The sequence below is a fragment of the Arctopsyche grandis genome, chromosome 10 (assembly GCF_051622035.1).
Source record: "Arctopsyche grandis isolate Sample6627 chromosome 10, ASM5162203v2, whole genome shotgun sequence".
Classification (NCBI taxonomy): Eukaryota; Metazoa; Arthropoda; class Insecta; order Trichoptera; family Hydropsychidae; genus Arctopsyche; species Arctopsyche grandis.
Window position 1 is genome coordinate 3617515 of NC_135364.1, and position 14936 is coordinate 3632450.

At 34.6% G+C, this 14936-nt stretch overlaps 2 protein-coding genes across 2 annotated transcripts; one reads left to right on the forward strand and one right to left on the reverse strand.

The window, feature by feature from the left end:
• The first annotated feature begins 2626 nt into the window (after positions 1 to 2626).
• Positions 2627 to 13473, forward strand: Sardh (Sarcosine dehydrogenase). The gene is made up of 16 exons (XM_077440062.1): positions 2627 to 2947; positions 3027 to 3137; positions 5293 to 5435; positions 5511 to 5723; positions 5790 to 5913; positions 5985 to 6193; positions 6275 to 6461; positions 6530 to 6620; positions 8411 to 8663; positions 10519 to 10638; positions 10712 to 10854; positions 10920 to 11028; positions 11107 to 11255; positions 11331 to 11581; positions 12577 to 12743; positions 12818 to 13473. The coding sequence occupies exons 1-16, from the start codon at positions 2839 to 2841 to the stop codon at positions 13142 to 13144; spliced, it is 2706 nt and encodes a 901-aa protein (XP_077296188.1). The 5' UTR covers positions 2627 to 2838; the 3' UTR covers positions 13145 to 13473.
• LOC143918275 (peptidyl-prolyl cis-trans isomerase-like 3) lies at positions 13155 to 14114 on the reverse strand. The gene is made up of 4 exons (XM_077440063.1): positions 13835 to 14114; positions 13673 to 13771; positions 13469 to 13587; positions 13155 to 13353 (listed from the first exon to the last, which is right to left on the reverse strand). Exons 1-4 carry the CDS (start codon positions 13973 to 13975, stop codon positions 13227 to 13229), a joined length of 486 nt encoding a protein of 161 aa, XP_077296189.1. The 5' UTR covers positions 13976 to 14114; the 3' UTR covers positions 13155 to 13226.
• Positions 14115 to 14936: the final 822 nt, after the last annotated feature.

Below are 14936 nucleotides of genomic sequence, written 5' to 3' on the forward strand. Positions count from 1 at the left end.
AAAGTTAAATTAAAATTGTAAAACAGAAAATGATCAGTAGATCAGTAGCTATTAAAATAGATATAAGATGTATTGTGAACATAATTTCATAATAATAATAAAAAGCATTTGAAAATCAAAAAAAAAAAAATAATAATTCGTAATAATTAATTAATATATAATATTAATTCGTAATATAATAATTCACCCATAGTTGAAATTGAATTATACTGTCTGCATTAAATTTCTACATATTATGTACATACATATGTTTATTTAAAGATTTTTTTATTGGACTTTCAAGCAGGGTTAGTAATTAGTGTAATGTCTCTAATAATAATAATGTTTTTGTTAATAAAGTGTGGAAAATCATTACAGCAATATGCAGTTTTGTTAGATTTGTCAATATTTATGATATAAGTTATTAACTACAAATGTGTTACACAAGCTACATTGTATATTGTTTTTGTTCACTTTATTTATCGTTAAAATGTATGATTATTTTGATGACATTGTGACGTTTAATAAATTTTTATATATGCAAAGTATAATGAGTTTTTTTTTTATAAGTATGTTGTATCAACTAATTTAGTTCTTTCAGAGATATCTTAATTCATTTTCCGCCAAACATGAGCTATCTAGGGGTCAACGATTATCGAAATTGAAAAAATGGTTCGTTTTAAAGAATATTTAATTAAAATTTACATGTTTGTAGCGGATGCTTTGTTGTTGTTCACCTAGGGACAGTGTATCAATAAAAATAAATATTAATCATGACGTACATAAATAATATGAAAAAATAAAGTCAGCAGTTTGTTGCATCAGGTTGGAATGGATTGAATTTTGTTTATTATTATTTGTGATTATAATTTATTAATGTTGAACGTATTCACTTTCATATCAACACCTTTTGCCAGAATAAAGAAATGTATTACTAATTAAACTAATACAAAGATGTCCAAACGTTGCCTAAATTTAATTTCATATTTATCATACTTACAATTATACAATTGGAGAGGTGATAACCAGGAAATAACTGTGTGACCGTTATAATTGGTTTCAAGGATTATCGCCAGACTAAGTGCAACTAGGCTAAACAATGGCCACCGAATTGGCCGCTATTGGTCCCTTCTCAGAAATGACCGATAGCGTGGGACTGAGTGTCGTGGGAATACATATACGGGTACATGCCTAAACAATAGGGAAGCGAAGATGCCCCGAGCGACCTATCCGTTATAAGGCGGTACTTAGGCGATATCAAGACATTCTGGACGGAGTACTGCCAGTGTGTGTATCTCCTTAATCACCAATAAATGCTGTGAAACGACTTTGGCCTCTTACTTGAATCCTCCACCCACCCCTATGCAACAATATCAATACAAGAAAAGGAGAATATATATGTTTGTTTCTTTTTTAACCACTTGAATTTTGATATAATTCGAAGTCGTACAGAAATAATTGAGAAATTAATATGAGTAGATTATGCGGCGAGTATGAACAGTACTTAGCCACCAAAGAGAGTCCTGAACAACACATCAGACGATTCCCAAGTCAATAGAAAGGTTCAAGCTATAGTGCTTGAACTGTATTGAAAAAAAGCCATGTAAAAATAAGGATTGGTATTAATAAATGCTCACTAGTTCTATGTACATATGTAGAGGAAGATGGAGCTTGAATTTTAAACCTCACTGAAACTAGAGTCTTTATAGTGTCATGGTATTTTTTTCACACATATTTTCATTGTATAAAAGGGGTCTACGTGACGAGCCAGAATGTTAAATTACAGAAAACACAAATATCGGAAGGCAAAAATCGAAAGATCAAAAAAAGGGTGCATGGTAAACAGTACATACTCACGTATATACTCACTTAATTTGCACTAGCAGGGTACAGCAGGAACAAGAGGAACAGGCTTTTCCTCCCGTATTCTGCGCGCACATTAATACGGGAGAAAAAGCCTGTTCCTCTTGTTCCTGTTGTATCCTGCTCGCGCAAATTAAGTGAGTATGTACCGTTTACCATGCACCCTTTTTTTTGATCTTTCGACTTAAGATCTTTCGATTTTCGATCTTTGCCTTCCGATATTTGCGTTTTCTGTAATTTAACATTCCGGCTCGTCACGGAGACCGGTATAAAATATATCTTTCATAATTCATATTTCATAAGAAGAAAAGAAAGAGATTAGGTGTTGAATATCAAATTTCATTTTATTTTTTATTGTTATTTAAGGCCTAACAGGTAACCCCAATGCACTTCCTGGCCAGAAACAGTGTAAATTTGATACAAATATTATTAGTATTATACAAAGTACTTTAATACATATCAATTAATATCAGACGGCTAAATTGTAAATTTGCAGCATTTAAAAAAAACTAGATTTTGCGAGAAAATGGGTAAGGTTGCAAATTTTGTGGAATGTGGCAAACTCTGATAGGATCGACCTGGAGTCACAAATCCAAGGTCTGGCCAGCATAAATCAGTGGAATTTGAGCCCGTGACCACTCTGTTCAAAGCATTATATGCTAACCACTAGTCTATTCTGCTGGTTTTAAAACTTATGAACTTAATTAATATATTATCTAAAAATATATTATATATACAATATACATATGTATATGTATGTATACAATACATATTGAACAATCTTAGGAGTATCGTTATATTTTGGCATTATTATTAATACACAAAAACATGTTTGTGCAGATAGTGCTATCGTCTTCAAATTTTTTTCAAACAATACTCTATATAAGAACCGATTTGCAGACAAATATTGGTTAGAAGGGTACGTATCACACTCAACGTATAATTGGTGTTAAGATTTAAGCATATCCTTTGTGTTTCTATTCAATTGAAGTGAAAATGTTGCGTGTTATCAATGCATACAAAAGTTCGTTTCGCATAAGCGTGCTGCAGAAGAGAAACGCTTCTGGCGGTTCGCTGCCATCTCAAGCCGACGTTGTCATAATAGGTATTTAAATTGGTTGAACACTTGCTCGGAGTTTATGGTATTGTGTGATGTTATCGTATTGTGTTATGGCGTTTTGCAGGCGGTGGTATAGCTGGTTGCAGCACTTTGTATCAGTTGGCCAGAAGAGGGATCAAAGCTGTTCTGCTCGAGCGAGCAAAGTTCACGTCCGGAACCACTTGGCACACTGCCGGTATCGTATTTAGTTATTATAGTTTATCTTTGGGGTCATTGTAATGTCGATTAAATATTGGAATTATTCAATAGATGTGTAGTTTTATAAAGTTAGTAGATATGCATCAGAACGTACTGTGTGAAAAGTTAAACATTCAGAGTTAAATTAATGTTAGAAAAGTTCAGAGTTTAATAAAAGAAATTCCCTTGTAAGATCTCACCTTGAATTTCCCTCTAATTTTAAATTTTAAAGCGCCTTTGGTGCATCGTTCTGCGCCCTTACGTGTTTTGCGACCTCAGGCGCCACCCGACCTGCCCCCCCCTAATACCGGCACTGCATCCCATATGAATTGTATTGAAGCTAACGTCCAACTAAAATTTATCAAATCCTTACGCTACCGTTTTCCTATCTATACCCATACTACTGTACCCGGTATTTTAAAACTCCTATCCTTTAACAATCTTTCTGTCAGGCGACGACTCACTGATGCTACCTTCCTTTTTAAGCTACTTGATGTTTTTCTTGATTGTCCCGATTTACTGAGTAAGGTTGGTTTCAGGATCCCAGTTAGGTATATTAGACACGTTGCACTCTTTTCACTTATTTCTTTCAAAACCAGCAGCGTGGTCTAGTGGTGAATGTTGAATTATTTCGTACTTGATGTTACGAGTTCGATTCACCGCCAAGTCTCACTGTTGGCCAGACCTTGATTTGTCTAGGTCGATCGTTTCTTATCAGAATTTGCCAATTTTTCTGATTTTCATTGAAACGATTCCTGTAAAATTGGCGTTTCCTTCCCAATTTTCTGTTGCGAACCTTTAGTTATTGTTATATCTAGGTTTATATATGGGTTTCGCCATATTGCTCACCATAGATGTCTCTGTGGCTGTTTATCGAATATAAAATTCGTATTGTTACATGAAAGTTATTCATCGTTATTTATCGTATTAATACGATGTTTGTAATATATGTATACTTACCATAGATGTCAGATATTTAGATTTACATGTATCTATGTAATAATTATGTGGACCAGGAAGGCGCATTTGGGGTTTACCTGTTGAGCCTTCCTGGTATATTTGTATATCTGTATGTGAAAATATGTATATAAAAAAAAATCCCCTAAAATATACCTATCTACAGTGTTTATCTATCGTATATTTAACGGGGAGCTAAATGACGTTGATCTATTTGAAATTTCCTTACATCAATTCAGGACTGCCATCAGGAGAGTTATGATTGGTTGATCCATTTATATTTCTATTATACAATCTTTATCCAATATTATATCACTTTATGTTTCGTTAAGTACTGTTCTATTCAGTCATGTTTTATTTTTCATTATTGGTTGTGGCTATTTGTAGGTACTATATCTGCAAATGATTGGTTATTTGCAGGTACTATATCTGCGAATTATTGACTATTTGCAGGTACTATATCTGCGACAGGCGCAAAGCCTTCTGCGCATGCGCGTGAACTGTCACTGTCAGCGTGTTTACTGTTAAAATCTTGTTTTAAACCTCTTAAAATTTAGTTCGAACTCGTGAAGTGACGTATGTAGGTAAAAATATAATCCAAATTAGTTAATATTATTAATTGTTAGAAAATTATTATCATATACAACGTATAATACCTACATACAAGTAAAAGCCGCGAACTAGCTAAATGATATAAATCTATTATAATAACATGCGAAATTTATTTGCCTCATGTATAATGAACGATTGATTAAATAAGTCTAGCATACATTAAATGTAAGAAATTATAATCGGATTATAAGTTCACGCGCATGCGCAGAAGGCTATGCGCCTGTCGCAGATATAGTACCTGAAAATAGCCAATAATTCGCAGATAAAGTACCTGCAAATAGCCACAACCTTTATTATTTTCTTTTTCATTTGTTTATCTCTATGCACCATTTTATGTAATTTGTAAAAATTTATAATTGGGCGCAGATGTTATTTTGTTACATTTATTCTTTATTTTTATGCATTTCTACATCTGTTGTATGTTGATTTTTCAATAAATAAATAATTAAAAAGAAAATACGAAACACAGTTTGGTGTTTTGGAACTTTAATTCGTTATTATTCAAGTAATACGTTATGAAATATGTCAGCTAGCTTAGTTCAACATTTTATATAAATTAAATATGCAATAATAATAATTGTAAGGTCTTGTATGGAGTCTGCGACCGCATGATGTTGAGATTCAACTGTTGGCCGAGTCCCGGAAAGTCTACAGTGGTCTTGAAAAAGAAGTAGGACAGGCTTCTGGTTGGATTAACAATGGTGGTCTTTTCATATCGCATACTAAAGTATATATAAATATTATGATGAGAATGAAATATATGATAACAACTCTTTATTTAAGTTTCAAAATGATTTTTAAGGTGCGCACAGATGAGTATACCAGATTGTCGTCGTTTGGTAAAGCTTTCGGAATCGAAAGTGAAATTCTTGATGCTGAAGAGACGGCTAGACGATTTCCATTGCTGGATCCGAAAGCGATGCAAGCATCTCTTTTGAGTAAATCAGACGGAACTGTGGATCCAGCCATGGCTTGTGCTGCTTTGATAAAGTCAGCAACCAGTAATGGTTGTCAGGTAATTATATTATTGGATTTTTCTTGATGTTTAATTGGTTTTTTTAACCGTATAACTGTTCAATAGGCTTTTGAATCGATGCCAGTTCTTCAAATTCAAACTGGAGCGAATCTTTTGGGAAATATGGAAGTTAAAGGTGTTGTTACGGCACAAGGAGTGATCAATACGAAATGTGTCATCAATTGCGGAGGTAAAGTATCATTACAGTCATCGAAAAATGCTGAAACTTTGTTTTTAATCTATTCTTGAACTTATTTTCAGGTGCATGGGGTGGAAAGATAGCAAAATATGGAGGCTTGAAAGGACTTCCACTACTTCCTATGAAGCATGCTTATGTTGTATCTGAAAGTATCCCTGGAGTTAGAGGAATGCCAAACGTACGTGATCATGATGGTGCGTTTTACTTTAGAATACAGGGTGAATCGATATGCATGGGAGGATATGAAGGCAATCCACATATATTGGAAAAGGTATTTTCTTTATATTAATTCAACGATTTTTTTTATATTTAGAACTTTATATTTTCAAGTAAATCGAGATTATTATTTTAGGGTCTGCCAGATAATTTCGAATTCCAACTGTACGAATTAGATTGGTCAGTATTCAGTTCTCACATCGAAGGTGCAAGTAAATTATGTCCTGCTTTTGCAAAGTCTGGAATCAAAAGTACCGTCTGTGGACCGGAATCGTTTACTCCCGATCATAAACCGCTCATGGGAGAAGATCCGCAACTGTTTGGTCAGTATTTAAAAAACTTAAAAATAATTGTTAATCCAAGTGTATAAAAACATTTTGGTGTTTTTCAGGTTTGTACCACAACTGTGCATATAATTCAGCTGGCATGATGTATTCACCAGGATGTGCCAATCAAATGGCAGATTGGGTTATCAAAGGAAGGTAAGATCTGCTCATTAATCAATGCATATAAAACATTATTTCTTTATTCTACTGAATTATTGATTTACTAGTATTGTGCCCGATGAAATATCATCGCTTGGGCTATGGACAGAGAAACGTTATATTAATAGAAGTGGCTTTAGGCGTCATATTGTTGCCAAGTGACGATTGTCCACAGACAATCCTAAATGATTTTAGCATCAGTCGTATATGATGCTTGGTGCTCGACGTATGTCCGATAAAAACTTCTCTGTTTGTTTATATCACTCGCAAGATGGGCAAGCATCGGTAAAAATTCCACAATACATTCAAAAACACACAATAAACAACATGGGATACATTTTTATAAGTAAATTGATCCGATTATATTCCGTGCGTTGTAGCGTATTTATAGAAACGTACCGCGTAATATTGACAACAATTATTTATTCGTAAGGGCCCTTCTATTATTATTACATTTTTCTGGCTAAGGCATATTAAACTATTAATTAAAATAAATGTGTCGGTCCTGTGTTCGATCCGCACGCGGTCGTATTTTTTTCAAATACCTTTTAAATATATTTAATTTAATATTTATATTTAATTGTTTAGTATGAAAAAAATGGTAAAAACTACCTACCTACCTACCTACCTAAATATAAACAATATAAAACACTAATAGAAAAATTAATTAATTAATTAATATGTACATATGTCGAATCGAAACGACTATTATAGTCAGAGAGATGTAATAAGAATAGAGGGGCCCTTACGAATAAATAATTGTTGTCAATTTTAGTACGCGTTACGTCTCTATAAATACGTTACATCGCACGGAATACAATCGGATCAATTTACTTATAAAAATGTATCCCATGTTGTTTATTGTGTGTTTTTGAATGCATTGTGCAATTTTTACCGATGGTTGCCCATCTTGCGAGTAATATAAACAAACAGAGGTGTTTTTATCGGACATACGTCGAGCACCAAGCGTCAAATACGACTGATGCTAAAATTATTTAGATCTGTCCGTGGACAGAATGTCACTTGACAACAATATAACACCTAAAGCCAATTCTATTAACACGTTCAACCCGGCGTCTACCATCGGTGGCCACGCGGATAGTGCTATAGCAGACTATAATCTTACGGTTCCACTTCATTTAGTACCCCAACACTATAATTCCTATAAAATTCTAAAGATTTAGGGACAACTCATTATATAAAGTGATTTAATGCCGTCACGCGTAATTGGGTGCCGATACGCGTGACAGTGCCGCCACATGGGCAAATGTATGAAATCATGCGCCGGGCTGAATGTGTTAATATTACATTTCTCTGATTATAGTACGGCAAGCATTATCTTACAGACATACAGACGCACAGAATATCGATATTATATACATATGTATGGTTCGGTGATTACTGGTCACAAATTACTCGTCACAAAGTCACTAAAATCTCTATAACGGAACATCTGGCAGCCGAAAAGTCCATCATACTATGGGGGATGAACGAATGAGACGACTGGCATGTGAATGCACGTGTTTATTATATGACAGCTAAAGGCAGAGTGAGTAGCGGCTCTCCGAACCCAGCCGAGTTGGTCCCCACTCGCAGGAAGGCAACCAAGCTCGATCATGTCGTATAAGCGAGCCGCCACAATACTAACGATAACTATCATAGTAACGAGAACTTGAGTGCCAAATATTGTGTATTCGCGATTTTCATGGCAAAAATTGTCTTTGTGACCACCCCAATGTGACGAATAGTCCAATTACCCATATGTATATATGATGATTGTTTTCTAGGCCCTCGCTACCGATGTTCACATTTGACATAAGACGTTTTTCGCCGACCCAAATATCGAACGAAAAGTGGCTCAAGGAACGTAGTCATGAAGCATATGCTAGAAACTACGATGTGGTTTGCCCTCATGATGAACATCTCGGTGGTAGAAATTTACAATTGGCTCCGTTGCATGATCAGTTAGTCAATGCTGGTGCAATTATGCAAGAGCGTGCTGGATGGGAGAGGCCAGCGTTTTTTATAGACGGTGATGTTGTATGTATACAAACAGTTTTTTTTTTTTATATGAAAATAGTATAAATATAATATATGACACAGATAATTGTCATATTTAAAAATGCTCACTTGTTTTGATATACAGTAGAACCTCGATTGTCCGGACTAATTGGGGATGAAGGTAGTCTGGATAATCGATAAAATCACAATTCACAGAGAAAGACGTGTACATTCAGTATGAATAATTTTTATTTGTCTACATTTACATATATAATAACACGAAGATCAATATTAAATTGTTCTTTATTAAGAAATTCCATTATGGAATTTTGCTTAAAGTTATCTGTTATTTTTGAAGATGCCAAATCGCGAATACTTTTCATACAATAATGGACCAGATATTAGCTGTCTACGATTGTACCACATAAAAATGCCCTCTTCGACTTTATCCCTTACGCTCTGAGATTCCATCTTCATTATATTGACATCAATCCTTTGAGTGCTGACGTCTTTTCCGTCATTTCCAACTAGAATTATTTAGAAATCCGATAGAAAGCAGGTATAAAAATTGTAGCTAATCCAAACAAACCCTAGATAATTACTGCCGAGGATTTCGAGTTATTATTATTATTACAAACCTCCTTTTTTTACAAACCTCCTTTACGTTTCACATTAAGACGACTTCTTTATATCTCTTATCTCTTATCCGATCGTTTTCATACATTGCTATATTGCTCATTTTGGTCATCAATATAAGTAAATGGATCCTCCGCCATTACGATGGTGCAAAAATATCGTGTAAGACGCGTTTGAAATCTGCCCGGCGAGATAGTAGTTGACGTTTATCTACCGTTTGTTTAGCCTATTCTCACTTTTCGCCATGTCAGATTTCAATTGTTTAAACGCTTATAACTTTTTCTTTTTTCACTCTATATTTTATAAAATTTGCTTTATAGGTTCTCGTTATCTCTAATGTAAAGGTGTAGACTCTCTAATCTGGCAACAATATAAAATAAATAAAAGAAGTCTATTAATGAATGTATTTTTCCAAAACTAGTTCCATCTTCTTCATTGTTCTTAATGCTCACAATCTAAATGCCAAGCCACAATCTAAACTACTCGGCAGCTAGGGATTTCCATCGGGAAATTCTGCTATGGTTATAAATTCAGAAGTTCCGGCGTAAACCAGTCTTTATAAACGTTGACAAATGAATGACGCGGATTACAAGATCCATGTACAATGCATTTTTTTCAATGCCACCTGGAAAGGCTTAACGGGTAGTATTCTTGTTTACTTTGCTCAAAATACAACGCCTATCGGCGTATTTCAGGCCTATGGACTTGTTGGCAAAACGCCGATCGGCGTTAGTCAGCATTCAAAGAGTTAAAGAATCAGTAAACTTCATAAATTTTTCACTTTGTTTTTTTATATCCGAGATCTTCGACGTTCCAAACACCATATTTATTTGACAAAAAACGTCCTGAGACACCGCTTTTTAAAGTATTGATTATATTTAATTTGTCTTTTAATGATAATATAATGCGTGTTTTTCCATATTGGTGATATTAAAAATAAATACTCGAATTTTCAAGAAACAAACGTCCTTTGAGTATTGAATTTTGAAGACACCGACTCATTTCTCCGTCGTATTTTCAAAATTTTATGTTATGCATTTCATAGCATCACAATCGTAACATTTGTGTTTGTTTTTAACGATACGGATAATCGACGTTCTACTGTATGTACATATTTTTCCAACTATTGAGTCACAATTGATATAAACATAGAAAGCAAAGCTAAAATCAGTGTCACTATTTTGATGTATCGGAAGATATATTTTTTCAAATGTGATTTTAAATAGTAAAGTGTCTACAAAGCATTGATTTCGTTTAGATTCCCGTACCCAAATATGATTATTATGGATACTACGGACACAAAAAAAACACAGACAAACGTTATGAGCACATGCTAAATGGCGATCACACTTTTGGATTCTCGAAACATCATAACAAGGTTTAATTTATTAATTTTTGAATCCTAACAATATTAAATATACATTCAATATACAAATCGTCATATTGGACAGATCGGCAATGAAGCAATGCAATGCAGAAACGATGCAGCACTCTTCGATATTTCTTACTATGGAAAGTTTTATTTGACTGGACCCGATGCTCAAAAGGCGGCCAACTTAATATTCACATCGAATTTGGAAATAGATCAGAGCGAGTAAGATTTTATGATTGGGTATATTATGTAACGAAAGAAATATTTTTATGCTGTTGATTTTTTAGCAAAATTGTTTATACATGTGCTTTGAACGAATCTGGAGGAGTAGAAGCTGATCTGACCGTCAGTATAATAGACAACGGTACTGGAAAACTTCATGAACCCATATTTAAAGTAAGTATTCTATTTTAAGTATTGCATTTTAAGCAGACAAATTTATAAATTTTAATATACATGTATTGTATTTAAAAGGGAAGAGGATTTTACATCGTCAGTAGTGGATTTTCAGCTTATCAAACGTTGACACACATGAGAAAGGTGATCAATTCCAAAGGATTGAAAGCAAATTTGACCGATGTTACCACTCAGATTGGTATACTGTCACTTCAAGGTCCAAACAGGTATTGAATATTTTATTTTTGGTAGGTTTCGTGTAGTAAAGTTGAGGTTTTACAGTTGAATATTGTCGTTTTCAGTCAAGTCATCCTGCAAAAGCTCACCGATTCCGGTCTGAGTAACGATGCGTTCCCAGTCTCGACCCATCGGCCAATATCCGTAGGTGGTGTCGGGCCATGTCGGGCTCTGAGGGTCGGATGGGCCGGAGAACTTGGTTGGGAGCTTCATATACCGGCGGCCAACATGGCTGCTACTTACGATGAGTTGGTAAAGGTCGGTGGTTGGAAACATGCCGGCTGGCGAGCTCTAACATCCCTCAGTGCGGAGAAAGGTGGCAAACTTATCATTCAATCAATCTTATTCATTTCGGGGAAACTTCATTGACTGTATTCTTCTATACATTTTCCTTAGTTTATCCATCCATCGTCCATTTGGCCTTCTTTCTTTTCCTCTACAGTCCATTTCAATTTCATTCTTCGTCTTATTTATTTTTTTAGTCATTCATACACATACATAATTTATCTTAGGTATGAAATTCGTTATCAATGATTTTGGAATGCATTTTTAAGGGGGGGGGGGGGGCTGTATTATATAAAAAAAAATGAGTGTATATGAATTTTAGCTATTTCATCTATTTTAATAATTTTTTCAGTAATAGAAAAGCATTCAACAATGTTTCGTAGGATAAACGAGTTTTACAAATATCTTTTAAAGCAAAACAAACAATAAAACAAAATATATTTGGGAGTTAACATTTTTTTTTCTGGGAAAATTCGACGTGTTTATACCGACAGTGTTCTAAAGTATTTCAATATTTGGTTTTTGTTGGTTTAGTATTTTAATTCAAATTCATAATACATTAAACAACGTGGATAGTCTCGTTCAAATCTAGAAGGGGGCGGCTGCCCACCTCAGCCCCTGATTAAATTGAAAAATAATTTGCCTTTATTTGAACTTATAAAACATTCTACAATCAACTTAGATTGTAAAATATTATAATTTACGAGGAACGCAGGCAGTTGACTGTCAAATATCAACGACTCACGAATAAAACTTGTAAAACAGCAAACTGTCGTCCATACAAATGGTAATTTGGAATTGTATTTCATATAAAATACCACTGAAACATATGTATGTATGTATATATACTATATATCAGGGATCAAAAATTTTAAATTTATTTTTTCAACATGAAATTTTAATAAATTTCATATTTGTGGTTAAAAAATTTAAGGGGGCGCTGAAACCAATCTGCCTGGGAGCACCACATACCCTCGGGCCGGGCCTGTTTTTGTATAATATGTTTATAAATATATGTGTTGCTAGGTTATCACTTATGGAATGCAGACGTGAGAGCTGATGATAGTCCGATTGAGGCCGGTTTAGGATTTACATGCCGAAAAGATGGATATTACATTGGAAAAGAACACGTTGATAGAATAAGAACTGAAGGCACTATGAAAAAATATGCTTACTTTACGCTAGACGAAAAGGTATGATTTTATTTACATATATAGTACATTAGAAATATAATATTATATACATGTAACATGTTTGTTTGTTTCAGACACCACTTTTCGGAATGGAGACGGTGTATAGAAATGGAGAAGTGTGCGGTTTCGTTAGGCGTGGAGATTATGCCTATTATTTAGATAAATCTATTGGAACGGCGTACGTGAAACACCAAGAGAAAGATACTCCCGTGACTGGTGCTTATTTGAAAGAAGGAGAGTACGAAATTGACAGTTTGGGCGTGAAATATAAAGCGACGTTGCATTTAAAGTCGCCGTTTGATGCTAAAAATCAAAGAATTTTAGGAAACTACGAAGACACAAAGACGAATCCAGAGGATGAGCATTCGGGACAAAATGAAAGATCAGGAGGATGCGAATAAAAGTCCATCTTCCATTGTACGAAATTCAAATGCATTTAATAATTTTACGATATAAACTTAGACTAAAGTACGGTATAATATATCATGCGGCTAATGGATTGGCATGAATCGTCACTGATGTGACTCTGGTTTCCGATAAGGGTCTAAAGTTCTTGGCATTTACCGGAAGTTTTTCTAACTCGTCTAATGCGTCAAAGCCGTCGATTACCCTGTAAATGTAAAGACATGTTTTAATATACAATGAATACTAACTGTTAGAGATGTTAATATTAGAAATTTTTGTATGATAATTATGTAAGAAAAATAAAATAAAATAAAACCCACCTTCCAAATATTGTATATTTTAAATCGAGATGTGGCTGAGCTGCGTATGTGATGAAAAATTGACTACTATTTGTATTTGGCCCGTTATTAGCCATTGATATGGTGCCTCTCGCCGAATGCTATATTACATTGAATAGTTATAATTTAAGTCAATTCTATAGAAAGTGTTTCATTACACCATCTATGTACATATGTAAAATTTACCTTTAACTCTTCTTTGAATTCGTCTTGAAATTTCTTATTCCATATGGAAGTGCCGCCTTTTCCGGTACCTGTAGGGTCGCCAGTTTGAACTATGAAACCCTAAGATTAAACAGCGAATTAGTATTCTCGAATCTCTTAAAAATAATGGCTTATTAATCATACCTTAATATTTCGGTGGAAGAGACATCCGTTATAATAATCACTGGCACATAGGGCTAAAAAGTTTTCACAAGTTCGAGGGCATTCTTCGCAAAATAGTTCAATTTTTATATCGCCAACGTCAGTGTGAATACTAACAGACATGATTAGAGCTTTGAAAATGCCAAATGTTTAATACTTCACACCAAACACAGAAATCGAGAAGAACAGCGCAATCAATGTAAAAGTGAGGTTATATCGAAGTTTGACAATTTGACTGCTTGACGTCTGTGAACTAAAAAGTGATAATTCTATGCATGTCTGATAATTAGTGGATTTTTTTTAATAATATCTAATGAATATTGATTTAAGCTATATTATGTCGATTATACTGCATCAAAACTTGAATTTAATATACATTATATTTAATGATCTGCGTGCGAGCACAGACTTTCCTTTCGACTTTCACCTGAGGCAGTCGCGATATCACGGTTCGGTGATTATTGGGGTTCGGTGCATTGATGTATAATACACATAGATGGGCCCTGACGTGTAATTTTGGTCGGAGATCTTGTCTTCACTAACTGAGGGGTGCGGGGGGTTTAACTAGCGGGGAAGTTGGGAAAAAAGATGTTTTTTTCCCTACGACGCAGCGGTACCTTGGATATGATTCAACGGTTATTAGTAGATCTTCCATTGGCATTTTCTTTTTGTACTTTTAAAGCGAAAGCAGAACACGAAATACTGTCGGGAGTGGCAGTACGAGACCAAGCTTCTGGCTGAGAGCGCCCTCCCCGCGCCCCTCTTTCGCCCACTCGAGCAAATTCAAACTCTATTCATCATTATTTACAGCCATTCACCACCTACTGATGGATGAATACTTTTCCAACACGTGTCTACATGTTTCTGTTTTGTGCAACTCTCATCCATCTCACCCCACACATTTTCCTAATTTAGTCTACCCATCTACCTTGCGGTTTTCCTTTTACACTTTTACATTCTCTCGCCGATTGCCATTTCAATCTTCTCACTCTACTATATCCACTAGCCTTGTTATACTTTTCACCCATTTATTCCGCTTTCCTCGTTTTGCCAAGCATACAGCGTTCCATTCTTTTTTGTATCT

Excerpts from the sequence above, each read along its gene's own strand:
- LOC143918275 (XM_077440063.1), bottom strand. The coding sequence starts at position 13,975 with ATGTCTGTTAGTATTCACACTGACGTTGGCGATATAAAAATTGAACTA. Across the intron at positions 13,588-13,672 it reads AATTCAAAGAAGAGTTAAAG|CATTCGGCGAGAGGCACCAT; the intron begins GTAAATTTTACA and ends AATGTAATATAG. Across the intron at positions 13,354-13,468 it reads AAATATACAATATTTGGAAG|GGTAATCGACGGCTTTGACG; the intron begins GTGGGTTTTATT and ends TTACATTTACAG.
- Sardh (XM_077440062.1), top strand. The coding sequence starts at position 2,839 with ATGTTGCGTGTTATCAATGCATACAAAAGTTCGTTTCGCATAAGCGTG. Across the intron at positions 3,138-5,292 it reads AACCACTTGGCACACTGCCG|GTCTTGTATGGAGTCTGCGA; the intron begins GTATCGTATTTA and ends AATAATTGTAAG. Across the intron at positions 11,256-11,330 it reads TCACTTCAAGGTCCAAACAG|TCAAGTCATCCTGCAAAAGC; the intron begins GTATTGAATATT and ends TGTCGTTTTCAG.